The sequence below is a fragment of the Halichoerus grypus genome, chromosome 11 (assembly GCF_964656455.1).
Source record: "Halichoerus grypus chromosome 11, mHalGry1.hap1.1, whole genome shotgun sequence".
Lineage (NCBI taxonomy): Eukaryota > Metazoa > Chordata > Mammalia > Carnivora > Phocidae > Halichoerus > Halichoerus grypus.
In genome coordinates this window covers 48,703,439-48,717,145 of record NC_135722.1, presented here as the reverse complement: position 1 = coordinate 48,717,145, position 13,707 = coordinate 48,703,439, and the positions used below count along the sequence as shown (strand labels likewise).

Genomic DNA, 13,707 nt, shown 5'->3' with positions numbered 1-13,707 from the left:
CTGTACCAACTTGCATTCCCACCAACAGTGTAAGAGGGTTCCCCTTTCTCCACAACCTCTCCAACATTTGTTGTTTCTTGCCTTGTCCATTTTTGCCATTCTAACTGGTGTAAGGTGGCATCCCAGTGTGGTTTTGATTTGAATTTCCCTGATGGCTAATGATGATGAACATTTTTTCATGTGTCTGTTAGCCATTTGTATGTCTTCTTTGGAGAAGTGTCTGTTCATGTCTTCTGCCCATTTTTTGGCTTGATTATTTGTTTTTTGGGTGTTGAGTTTGAGAAGTTCTTTATAGATCTTGGATACCAGCCCTTTATCTGTAGTGTCATTTGCAAATATCTTCTCCCATTCTGTGGGTTGCCTCTTTGTTTTGTTGACTGTTTCCTTTGCTGTGCAGAAGCTTTTTATCTTGATGAAGTCCCAAAAGTTCATTTTTGCTTTTGTTTCACTAGCTTTTGGAGATGTATCTTGAAAGAAGTTGCTGTGGCCGATGTCAAAGAGGTTACTGCTTATGTTCTTCTCTAGGATTTTGATGGATTCTTGTCTCACATTGAGGTCTTTCATCCATTTTGAGTTTATCTTTGTGTATGGTGTAAGAGAATGGTAGAGTTTCATTCTTCTGTATATAGCTGTCCAATTTCCCCAGCACGATTTATTGAAGAGACTGTCTTTTTTCCATTGTATATTTTTTCCTGTTTTGTCGAAGATTATTTGACCATAGAGTTGAGGTTCCATATCTGGGCTGTCTATTCTGTTCCATTATCAATGTGTCTGTTTTTGTACCAGTGCCATGCTGTCTTGGTGATCACAGCTTTGTAATATAGCTTGAAATCAGGCAACGTGAAGCCCCCAGCTTTGTTTTTCGTTTTCAACATTTCCTTGGAAATTCAGGGTCTTTTCTGGTTCCATACAAATTTTAGGATCATTTGTTCCAGCACTTTGAAAAATGCCATTGGTATTTTGTTTTGTTTTGTTTTTTAAATTTTATTATGTTATGTTAGTCACCATATAATACATCATTAGTTTTTGATGTGGTGATCCATGATCCATTGGTTTTGTATAACACCCAGTGCTCCATGCAGTACATGCCCTCCTTAATACCCATTACCAGGCTAACCAATCCCCCCTCACCCCTCCCCTCTAAAACCCTGTTTATTTCTCAGGGTCCTTAGTCTCTCATGGTTCATCTCTCCCTCCAATTCCACCCCCTTCATTTTTCCCTTCCTTCTCCTAATGTCCTCCATGCTATTCCTTATGTTCCACAAATAAGTGAAACCATATGACAATTGACTTTCTCTGCTTAACTTATTTCACTTAGCATAATCTCCTCCAGTCCCATCCATGTTGATGTAAAAGTTGAGTATTCATCCTTTCTGATGGCTGAGTAATATTCCATTGTATATATGGACCACATCTTCTTTATCCATTCATCTGTTGAAGGGCATCTCAGCTCTTTCCACAGTTTGACTATTGCAGACATTGTTGCTATGAACATTGGGGTGCATATGTCCCTTCTTTTCACTACATCTGTGTCTTTGGGGTAAATACCCAGGAGTGCAATTGCTGGGTCATAGGGTAGCTCTATTTTTAATTTTCTGAGGAACCTCCACACTGTTTTCCAAAGTGGCTGTACCAACTTGCATTCCCACCAACAGTGTAAGAGGGTTCCCCTTTCTCCACAACCTCTCCAACATTTGTTGTTTCTTTCCCTGTCCATTTTTGCCATTCTAACTGGTATAAGGTGGTATCTCAACATGGTTTTGATTTGAATTTCCCTGATGGCTAATGATGATTTTGACTGGGATGGCATTGAAAGTATAGATTGCTCTGGGCAGCATAGACATTTTAACAATGTTTATTCTTCTGATCCATGAACACGGAATGTTTTTCCATCTTTTTGTGTCTTCTTCAATTTCTTTCATAAGTGTTCTGTAGTTTCTAGAGTATAGATCCTTCACCTCTTTGGTTAGGTTCATTTTACAGTAGCACCAAAAGCATAAGATACCTTGGAATAAACCTTTTTTTAAAGTTTTAATTTAAATTGCAGTTAGTTAACTTACAGTGTAAATATTAGTTTCAGGTGTACAGTTTAGTGATTCAACATATAAAACAAACGGTGCTCATCACAATTGCACTCCTTAATCCCCATCACCTATTTAACCCATTCCCCCACCCTCTTCCCCTTCTATATTTCTTTCATGTGTCTATCAAGGGTGTCTTACTTTGAATAGGCAATTTACTGAATTTATCTTAGAAGAGACATAGGAAAAAAGAAGTGGAGGAATAGGATGAAAATTGGAAAAGTTTCCAAGAAAATCACTTCTCTCTACATCCCTAAAATTGTCATCATGATTAAAGATCCCCACCTTCCAAAAGACGATTTTGCAGTCACTCTCCTGAGAGCCCCTTTGACATCCTTGTTTCTCAGACTATAAATGATGGGGTTCAGCATGGGTGTCACTGCTGAGTAGAACACAGAGATCATTTTATCCCTTTCATTCATTATCTTGGAGTTTGGCCTCATGTAGGTGAATATTGCTGAGCCATAGAAGAGGACAACAACAATGAGATGGGAACCACAGGTAGAGAAAGCCTTGAGCCTCCCCTCCCCAGACTGCATCTGGATCACAGTGGAGATAATATTCCAGTAGGAGACAAGGATCAGGCAGACAGGAGCTAGGAGGATGACCACACCCATTGCAAAGATGGTCATTTCTGTGCTGTAGGTATTTGTCGAAGCCATCTTCAGGAGGGCAGGAGGTTCACAAAAAAAATGGTTAATGATATTGTTCCCTCTGTAGGGCAGACGCAGTGTGAATGTGGTGTCCACCAGTGACACAAATGCTCCACTGACCCAGGACCCTATGGCCAACTGGAGACACACCTTTTGGGTCATGATGGTGGAGTAGTGCAGGGGCTTACAGACAGCCACATACCGGTCATAGGACATCACCGCCAGCAGTGCACACTCTGTACACCCAACCAGAAGTAAAACAAATATCTGTGTTGAGCATCCAGCAAAGGAAATGGTTTTCCTCTTTACCAGGAAGTGGACCAGCACCTGGGGCACTGTGGTGGTAGAAAAACAGAGATCAGCAAAGGACAAGTTTCTAAGGAAAAAGTACATGGGTGTGTGGAGTCTAGAGTCTATGTGAATGAGCACAATGATAAGCAGATTTCCCAGTACTGTCAGCAGGTAGATGATCAGAAAAAGGAAAAAGAGCAGGACTTGTGTCTTTGGATCCTGTGAGAGGCCCAGGAAGACAAATTCAGTCACACAGGTTTGGTTTTCTTCTCCCATGAAAATTCATTACTGCTTCTATATCAGCACCAAGAAAAGAAACACATATTGTTCAGTTATAAAAAAATATATCTGAGTAACTTAGGTTTAATCAACATCAAAACTGGGCTATTGATTTCCATCTCTTAACAGATTCCATATGTCAGAAGACAGAATTCTCTTTTTGCTCAGTAGTTTTGACAGATGAGAGTCATTTCTGATTTTCTCTCCCCTTGAATCTTTTAGTAGCACCAGAGGGGCAGAAATCATCCTGAATATGCTACATGACCAAAATTTAGCAGGAATACATATAGTCCTGATAAGACTATAGTGCTGCTCACAGTGCATCCTTCCTTTTATGTAGGTTTGGCAGCAAACAAATTGATGTTGTTTTAAACTAGTTAGGTTTTTATGCTGCAAACTATCTGATAAAACTATCTGATAACATTTATGAAGGCTGATTTTTTCCCATTATTTTTGCAAAATAATCCTAAAGAAGCACTCTGAGCAAGGAATAGGAAATTAAAGAATGATGTAATAGTCTGTGATCCTGGCCCTTAAATAAATTCTTCCCTTATTTGTTTTTAGTGTGAAGAGGATGCTGAGGAACATCAGTAAAAAAAGGCTGCCTCATTGGTTGTTGCACTCAGTAGCATCCTTTAAAGATGCCTTAATCTGTCCTCCACACTTTATCTCTCTTTGCACAAAGTCCTTTGGCAATAATAATATTAATTTTCATGTGTTGGTCCCTGGTGCCAGTCATTGTTTATGTACACTTATTTTTAAGTCTTATGTTCATTTGAGGTAGTTATTATTATCCCCAGTACATAGATGATGAAACAAAGATTCAGAAAAAATTTTAAGCTTTCTCAGTCTTTCTGTATCCTGCAATTCTTTTTCTTTCTTACTCAAAAACACATTGTAGAGAAGGTTACTTTCACCCAATTTTATCTGTCTATTCCCCACATCCACTCCTTGAAGACAAATCCATAGACCTCCATTTTATGGGTTTTAGAGCTAATCCACTGTGACAGAGCTATCTGTAGGCACAAAAACAGTCAGGCATATATGAATAGATATTTTTAAATAATTTTGGGTGGTGTTGGCCAACTGACACATGAAAAAATGCTCATTGGCATCAGGGAAATACAAATCAAAATCACAATGAGATACCACCTCACACCAGTCAGAATGTCTAAAATTAACTCAGGAAACAACAGATCTTGGCAAGGATGAGAGAAAGAGGAACATTCTTACACTGCTGGTGGGAATGCAAGGTGGTACAGCCACTCTGGAAAACAGTATGGAGATTCCTCAAAAAGTTAAAAATAGAGATACCCTATGACCCAGCATTTGCACTACTAGGTATTTACCCAAAGGTACAAACATAGTGATTCGAAGGGGCACCTGCATCTCAATGTTTATAGCAGCAATGTCCACAATTGCCAAACTATGGAAAGAGCCCATATGGCAATCAACAGATGAATGGATAAAGAAGATGTGATATATATATATATATATATATATATATATATATATATATAATATTACTCAGCCATCAAAAAATGAAATCTTACCTTTTGCAATGATGTGGATGGAAGTAGAGGATATTATACTAAGTGAAATAAGTCAGTCAGAGGAAAACAATTATCACATGATTTCACTCATGTGTGGAATTTAAGAAATAAAACAGAGGATCATAGGGAATGGAGGGAAAAATAAAATAAGATGAAACCAGAGAGGGAGACAAACCATAAGAGACTCTTATCTATAGGAAACAAACTGAGGGTTGCTGGAGGGAAGGTGAAGGGGGGTATGAAATAACTGGATGATGGGCATTAAGAAGGGCACTTGATGGAATGAGCGCTGGGTGTTATATGCAATTGATGAGTCAGTAAATTCTACCCCTGAAATATATATAATATTTATATTATATATTTATATAGTATATAATTATAATAATAAACTAATAACAGTATATGTTAACTAAATTGAATTTAAATAAAAAATTAAACAAACAAACTAAAAGTAAGTAAGTACATTAAAGCTTACTTTAGACAGTTATTGGGTGGTAAACTCATAGGGACCAGAATGGTCCTGTGAAGGAATTTGAAGTTTATTTTTCTTTCTTTCTTTGTTTCTTTGTTTCTTTCTTCTTTTTTGTTTCCCTGGACTGTTTTTTCTTCAAGACAGTAAAACATATGTCACTTATCTTTATTATCTGTTTATCAGTATCACCTGAGACATAGTGGAGGTTTAAAAGTGAGTTGGGAGGGATACCTGGCTGGACTCAGTTGGTAGAGCATGTGACTCTTGATATTGGGGTTGTGAATTCAAGCCTCACATTGGGTGTAGAGATTACTTAAAAATAAAATCTTAAAAAAAAGTAAGCTGAATGGGTGAACAAATAGAGTCATGCTGACATTCCACATCAACACATTAGCACACCAACACATTAGCACACCAACATATTCCCTCTCTCAAGAGAAATGTAAGTTAGAAGAAGGGACTATGTTGACTGTTGAGATGTTGAACTCTGACCTGGGATTGGTAAATCTTGGTTTAGAAGATCCCAGGATTGATCACCAGGTTAAAGAGAGTGAATGAACTGTTACCCACATCCAAACAAAGAAGGGTGAGTTCAGTGTGACAGGGCACAAGATACCTGGATTTATGTATACCTGCACATACAAATTAGCATACTCAACACAGTCTTGTGTGCCATCCAGGGATGTCTGACCACAAGAAGATTCTGCCTGTGTGCCCTAGGGCAGGTGGTCAAGGTTCCATCCTGGTCCTTCCTACTCCCACTGTCCAAACCCAGTGGCTAATTGGAACAAGGAGGGAATCCCTGAAAAGAGAACATTGAAACAACAAGGAGCAGAGCGGAATCTGGCAGATTAGCTTTTGGTGCAAAAGGAGAGACAGTGGGTATTCACAGCCCTTGCAGTCACTCAGGTATCCCTGGTCAGTAGCATAATCCTCTCCAGAGGAACTGTAAAACAGAATTCATGAGGCTATCACTCAAGAGAATCAGTAAAAAAGAAGGGCATGTATTCTCTGTAGAAGCCAGATAAAAAAAGAGAGAGGGGAGTGAAAGGCAGAGCCCACCCCAATGAACAGAATCAAAATTTCAGACTCTCTAAAAGGATTAATTCCCCCTATCACCTTCCCGGCTCTCACCTGGAGGACTGGCATGAGACAAACACAGGACAATGGGGTCAGTGATGAAGAGGAAGTTAATGAATAAAGGAAGTTATGGTTTCTGCAGTCTGCTAATCCATAGCCTAATAGGCAACTTCCATCGCTATTTACCACATATTCTGAAGGTTGGGACATCGTCTGGACTATGAGTCCTATTATACCCCAAGCCAAGGAGCACCATTTTATTAAAATCCCCAATTCACAGGATGCCTGGGTGGCTGTCGTTAAGCGCCTGCCTTCAGCTCAGGTCATGATTCCAGGGTCCTGGGATGGAGTCCCTCACTGGGCTCCTTGCTCAGCAGGGAGCCTGCTTCTCCCTCTCCCACTCCCCCTGCTTGTGTTCCCTCTCTCACTGTGTCTCTCTCTGTCAAATAAATAAATAAAATCTTTTAAAAAAAAATCCCCAATTCACCAAGGAACCTGCCTTAAGGATTTTCCTGGGAGTAAGTCTTTAAGCCTGAGGTCCTAAGAACTATTGTAAACAGGGCATTCCCTGGAGCAATTGTGCTATTAACTTTTTAAAACCTTTCTACAATAAGGGATACCCTGGGGCATTTTTCATTGTAATCACAAACTGAAATATCTGAATCTTATCTGATAATCAGGTACTACCCTACGGTTTCTCAAAGCAATCTAAGGACCACTTGTGTCTCCAGATTCTGTTAGAAATTTTTTAAATGGATGTTTCAATAATGATGATAATATAAAAGATAGCTGACAAAAGTATATTTTGCATCATCTGTATGATGACTACCAAACTACTACCAAGGACTTCAGAACTCATGTGTGCAATTGTACTCAAAATGCTTTAATTAAAATCTTCAGCTAATGGAAGGGGAAGGGGACAAAAACCTTAACTACAGGTGGGCAATGCAGCTTAAGATGTCAGGACTGTTTAAATGAAGGCTTTATTGTAGGTAGCTATTCAACTATAAAAGGGTGGTGTGAGAACAAGTCAGCATATAACAAATGGCCATGTAAACAAGTCCAGAAGAGAATTCTTGATTTCTTCACCAGACTCCTCCCTTTTTCAGTCTCCCGCATCATCCACAGCATTGCTCAGGCCAAAGACTTAGGGATATTTCATTACTCTTTTGTCATCTTGTATATCCTATCTATCCACGTGTCTTACCATCTCCTCTGGCTCCCCCATTGCTACAACCCTGGTTAAGACCAGCATCTCTCTCCTGGGCAACTGCAATAAAACTCAGTCTTATTGATTGCTTTTCTTGTTTCCATGCTTGTCCACTTATAATCCACTCTCCACACAAAACTCAAAACGATCTTTTAAAAGTATTATATCATAATGGCTTTCTGTGGAACCTAAAATAAAATCATTCACCTTTTTAGGACTTCCAAGGTTGTAATGGGTTCAATTATATTACCCCAAAAAAATATGTCCACTTGGAACCTCATAACCTGACCTTATTTGGAATAAAGATCTTTGCCAGTGTAGTTAAGGGAAAGTTCAAGATGAAATCATCCTGGATTGGGGTGAACCCTAAGCCAGTGACAGATATCTTTTTAAGAAAAGGGGAAGATAGGGGCACCTGGATGACTCAGTTGGTTGAGCATCCGACTCTTGGTTTCAGCTCAAGTCATGATCTCAGGGTCATAATCTCAGGGTTGTGAGATCAAGCCTTGAGTTGGGCTCCATGCTCAACAGGGAGTCCACTTGATATTCTCTCTCCCTCCCTCTCTGGCCCTCCCCTTGCTTGTGTGCGCTCGCGCGCGCTCTCTCTCTCTCTCTCAAATAAATAAAAATAAATAAATAAATAAATAAATAAATAAATAAATAAAATCTTTAAAAAAAAGAAGTGGGGAAGACACAGAAACAGAAGGAAGGCCATATGAAGACACAGGCAGAGATTGGAGTTATGCTGCCACAAACTAGGGAACATCTCAGCACCAAAAGCTGGAAGAAGCAAGGAAGGCTTCTCCCCCAGGGCCTTCTGAGGGAGAATAGTCTACAAGATGGAGCAAGATGCCTTGATTTCAGACTTCCGGCCTCCAGAACTATGAATTTCTGTTGTTTTAGGCTACAAGGTTTATGATAATTTGTTATGGCAGCGGTAAGAAACTAATACAACAGCCCTACCAATCTTGCCTCTGCCTGTTACTGTGATCTTATTCATTGCCACTCTTCCTGTCACTTACCAGCCTCCAATCACTCTGACTTCTCTGTTCTGATCTCAAAAAACTTATTCCCATCCAGGTCGTTCAGACTCTCCGTTCTCTCTGACTAGACTCTCTTCTCCCAAATAATGCCTTGGTTCTTTCTTCTCAACATTCTGGTCACAGCACAAAATGTTAATTTCTCTAAGATGTAAGGTGTCCTTTAACTGAAATGTCATCTTCTCAGAAAGACCTTTCCTGAACACCTGCTTAAAATTGCAACCAACCTTTCCTTACTTTTATTTTCTCATAACAACTTGTTACCATCAGACATATGTTTTACTTGTTTATTTTATCATCCTCTTCTAAAATGTAAGTTCTATGAGAATAGGAATTTTAAACTTCATTTACTGCTGTATATTCAGTACATAGAAGAGGTCTCAATAAATATTAAATTAACAAATGAGTTAGATGTTCATTGAATAAGTGAACTCAAGCTGTGCTATTGAAATCAATGTTGTATGAGTTGATTTAATACAAAAGTAGCAATCATAAACCTGTGGCATAAATGAAAGAAAATTAATTTCTTTTAAAAACTGAAAAACGGGCACCTGGGTGGCTCAGTCATTAAGCATCTGCCTTCGGCTCAAGTCATGATCCCAGGGTCCTAGGATTGAGCCCCACATCGGGCTCCCTACTCTGCGGGGAGCCTGCTTCTCCCTCTCCCACTCCCCCTGCTTGTGTTCCCTCTCTCCCTGTGTCTATCTCTGTCAAATAAATAAATAAAATCTTAAAAAAAAAACTGAAAAACTATTTGCTCTAGAGGACAAGGGTAGTTCCCAGAATATGGTGACTTTAGTAGCTTGTTAGTTTCTCACATGCTATCATTGTTTAGCTGCTCCTGCATAGTTATTGGTAGTCTGGCATCCAGCCAGAGACTGATGTTTTCATTTAAAAAATATATATCAGTATCTGTGTTTTCTTACCCTATTTACTCCACCAGTTCCCTAGTGAGATCAGTTATATAGTTTTTACATAACTCAAAGTGATCCATGGCCACTTTTCCAGTAATCATTCCAAGTATGTGATATTAATTCCCTTTTACTTAATAACAAGTAAAGAGGAAGTGGTAAAGTGAGCTTCTGAATGGCCACAAAGCAGCAGCATATCTAAAAGTAGATGCCATTCAATTCCACTTCTGGGTAGTTAAATGAAGAAAATGAAAAGACTAATTTGAAAAGATATATGCACCCTTATGTTCATTGCAGCATTATTTAGCCAAGATATGGAAACAATCTAAGTGTCCATCAATAGATGAGTTGATAAAGAAGATGTAGTATATGTATACAATGGAATATTACTCCACCATAAAAAAGAATGGAATCTTGCCATTTGCAATGACATGGATGGACCTAGAGTATATTATGCTAAGTAAAATATGTTAGACAGAAAAAGACAAAAACCATATGATTCTGCTTATATGTGGAATTTAAGAAACAAAAAAAATAAAATAAGACAGAAACAGACTCATAAATACAGAGAACAAACTGGTAATTGCCAGATGGGAGGGGATAAGGGGATGGGTGAAATAGGTGAAGGGGATTAAGAGGTACAAACATTCAGTTATAAAATAAGTAAGTCAGGAGATGTGAAGTACAGCATAGGGAATTGGCCAACAATATTATAATAACTTTGTCAGGTGGCAGGTGATATCTACATTTATTGTGGTGAGCATTATGTAATGTATATAAATATCAAATCATTATGTTGTACATCTGAGACTAATATAATATGGTATGTCATCTAAACTTCAATTTTAAAAAAGTAAATGCTATTATTTATAACATAGCTTCTCAAAGAATCTGTAGTACAAGACCAGTTTTTGTTTCCTTGTATAAGATCATGCTGGAACACATAATCTGAAAATAATACAACTCACACCCCTGCCTAGTGAATCTATTATTGCATACATTTATTCTTCCATGCAGAATCCTTCTACACACAATGCATTCAATTCAGCAAGGACATCATTACATAGAATGACCAGCACTGGATACCCAAGACAGGCCATGGGCATTGAAGCTGGAGCAGCCAGACCTCAATGTGGCAAGCTTGATTTTCATCAAGTTCTTCTCATTTTCTCTGGCTCCTGCCATACTTCATCCACAGTTACTTTGTTTATAGATGGTCATGAAGTGAGAGCAGAACTCCAAGTTGAAATTGCTCCTGGTAAAAGATAAAATTTCCCATATTCTTCTTGCTGTGTGAAAGGAGGGTTTGGCTATGTTTAGCAGCACTCTTTTCTATATGACAAGAATCCCTACAAACAGCTCCATGGCAGATGGGGTGGGATAATCAGGGGATATTTGTAAGTCTGGAAAATGAAGTACAAATGGTATATGTTTGTGTCATAGGACTTCTGCCAGGAGAAAGAGACAATCATGGGGGAGAAATGGCCAGAACTTTGATGGTCCTTAGCTATGTTTTTTCATGGCTCACAGGCTCTGCAACCAGGGATGGAAATTGGTAGTGTTTCTACATGCCAATGAAGAGTTGGGTCAATTCCACTTAATACCTGCAGTTAGAGCTTTACCTGAAGGTAGAGGACAACAGTGGATTTTCTTCCAAGGGAGGGGCAGTGCACATGTTGAACATCAGTGAGTAGCCACAAGCATTACCAGTGGTGCTTTTGCCAAAACCGAGGTTATAGCAGTTGTTAAAAAGGCTAAAGGGCCGTTTAATCCCACAGAACAAGCTACATCTTCTGGGATTGCTTCTCATATGTCAGCTATCCTTTCCACTTTCCAAAAAGGAGAACTTAATGGGTACTGGCACAATCAAACTTGCAGAAGAGGGAAGAGCATGTCTGAGGAGGGAAGAGCTTTGGTATATTGGTGTCACAGACGTTTCTGATAAGAGAGTTCTGATGTAGGCACGTTGCTTCTTAATTCTAGTTCGTTCAACCCAGCAATTGTCCTTGGATGGAAGGAGTGTGTGATATATGAAAGATGTATGCTGGAATATGAGATCCCACACATTATTGTCTAAGCCAGTAGCTCCCCCATGTGTAGTTGAATTGACTATAGCAGTATTTTGGGACCCTACAGCAAAACAAAGCACCCCCCCCAAACAAAACAAAACAATAAACAGGGTTCCATATCAGAGTTTTAGGGTAAAAAAAATTGATATTTTCTCACAGGAAACTGTAGAGTCTAGCATATTGACATCAGGTAGGATTCTAGCATCTGTGGATAGCTGTAGATGATGTTAGCATGGGATGAGGCTGACAAGCAGCTATGGAGTTTAGAACCAAAAGGTGCTCTCTCTGGGTGAAAATGCATTAGTGAACCAATAATACAGTATAAATGAAGATCCTGTTTGATATATAAAAATATTCATATAATATGATATGTAAATATAATTTATATTATAATATGTAATATAATAGCAAAAAAGCTGTTATGAGGCAAGCAAGCTATAACCACAGAGCAGAAGCTTGAGCAAGATGCAGTTGACAAACTTGAAAACATCCTAGATGTACAAGGGTACATGTATGACCCTTACTGATGTATCAACCTAGAGATAGTTCAGAGAGAAAGCTGTTAAAAAAGTTGAACCATTTGGAATGTCTTCATTCGCACAGTTGTATATCAATATAAAGATCATTGCCTCTGAGAGGGTCTATCTTCCAAATACTTTCCTAAATGCCTCCTTCACATCTTTGTTTCTCAGACTATAAATGAATGGGTTCATCATGGATGTTATGACTGAGTAGAACACAGAGATCACTTTATCCCCTTCACTTATTTTCTTGGAATTTGGACGCATGTAAGTAAATATTGTTGAGCCATAGAAGAAGACAACAACGATAAGATGAGAACCACAAGTAGAAAAGAGCTTGAGCCTCCCCTCACCTGACTGTATCTGAATCACAGTGGAGATAATATTCCAGTAGGAGAAAAGGATGAGGGAGACAGGACCAAGGAGAATTACCACACCCATTGCAAAGATGGCCATCTCAGCTTTGTAGGTTTCTTCTGAAGCCAACTTCAAGAGTGCAGGAGGTTCACAAAAATAATGATTAATTATGTTTTGTCCATGGTATGACAGACATAAAGTAAATGTTGTGTCTACTAGAGACACAAATGTTCCAGTGACCCAGGACCCTATGGTCAGCTGTACACACAAACTCTGGGTCATAAGGGTGGAGTAGTGAAGGGGCTTGCAGACAGCCACATACCGGTCATAGGACATCACTGCTAAGAGGGAACTTTCTGTACACCCAGCTACTAGGAGAAAAATCATCTGAAGTGAACACCCAGCAAAGGAAATGGTTTTTCTCATTACCAGCAAGTGGAATAACATCTGGGGGATGATCGTTGTAGAGAAACAGAGATCAGTAAATGACAAGTTTTTAAGGAAGAAGTACATTGGTGTATGAAGTCGAGAGTCAATATGAATTAGCACTATGATGAGAAGATTTCCAAACAGAGTAAGCAGGTAGATGATGAGAAACACCACAAAGAGTAGGATCTGGATCTGCCAATCTGAAGAAAGGCCCAGCAAGATGACTTCAGTCAGATACGTTTGGTTTTCTGTGCCCATTGATGTTTATTTCTGTCTACATATTAGCATAAATAGAGCAATCAGAAGTTGACTATGATGGAAAAACAAATCCGGAAAGCAAAGGTCTCATTGGAAGAACAAATGTACTTGACTGAAAAAAATTATTGGAAGCATTTAAGACACTTGATTTTCTAAAATTTCCATTCCTAATTCTTACTGAAGCTATTTAAAAAAGATGCTGACATATTATATGGATCTGAAAAAATATGAAGAGTTCTGCCTTTAGTAGAAAGCCCAGGTTTTTCTTTTTTCTAGTTTATTTTTCAGTCAGCAGATTCTGACTTTCATTTCATCAAGGAGCAGAACCAATAATTATCTTTTCCTTTGTGTTTCCGAGGGATACTTTATCATCCTTCCTAGTAGGAAGGGAGTTTTAAGAAACCATTTAGATCACATTGTAATCCACAGTCCTTGTCCTTTTCTAAATTCTTTACTGTATCAGAGAATTAAGGCTTGATGGCAGTGTTAAATATTAAGGCATG

General features: G+C 38.8%; 2 protein-coding genes across 2 annotated transcripts; both read right to left on the bottom strand.

The window, feature by feature from the left end:
* Window positions 1–2,429: 2,429 nt before the first annotated feature.
* On the bottom strand, window positions 2,430–3,301 carry LOC118538098 (olfactory receptor 2D3-like). The gene is given in 2 exon segments (XM_036095922.2): window positions 2,430–2,477; window positions 2,480–3,301. Coding segments are annotated over 2 exon segments (870 nt in total).
* An 8,979-nt stretch (window positions 3,302–12,280) lies between these two features.
* Window positions 12,281–13,204, bottom strand: LOC118538127 (olfactory receptor 2D3-like). Its single transcript, XM_036095963.2, has one exon. It carries the CDS (start codon window positions 13,202–13,204, stop codon window positions 12,281–12,283), a length of 924 nt encoding a protein of 307 aa, XP_035951856.2.
* Between the last annotated feature and the right edge of the window lie 503 nt (window positions 13,205–13,707).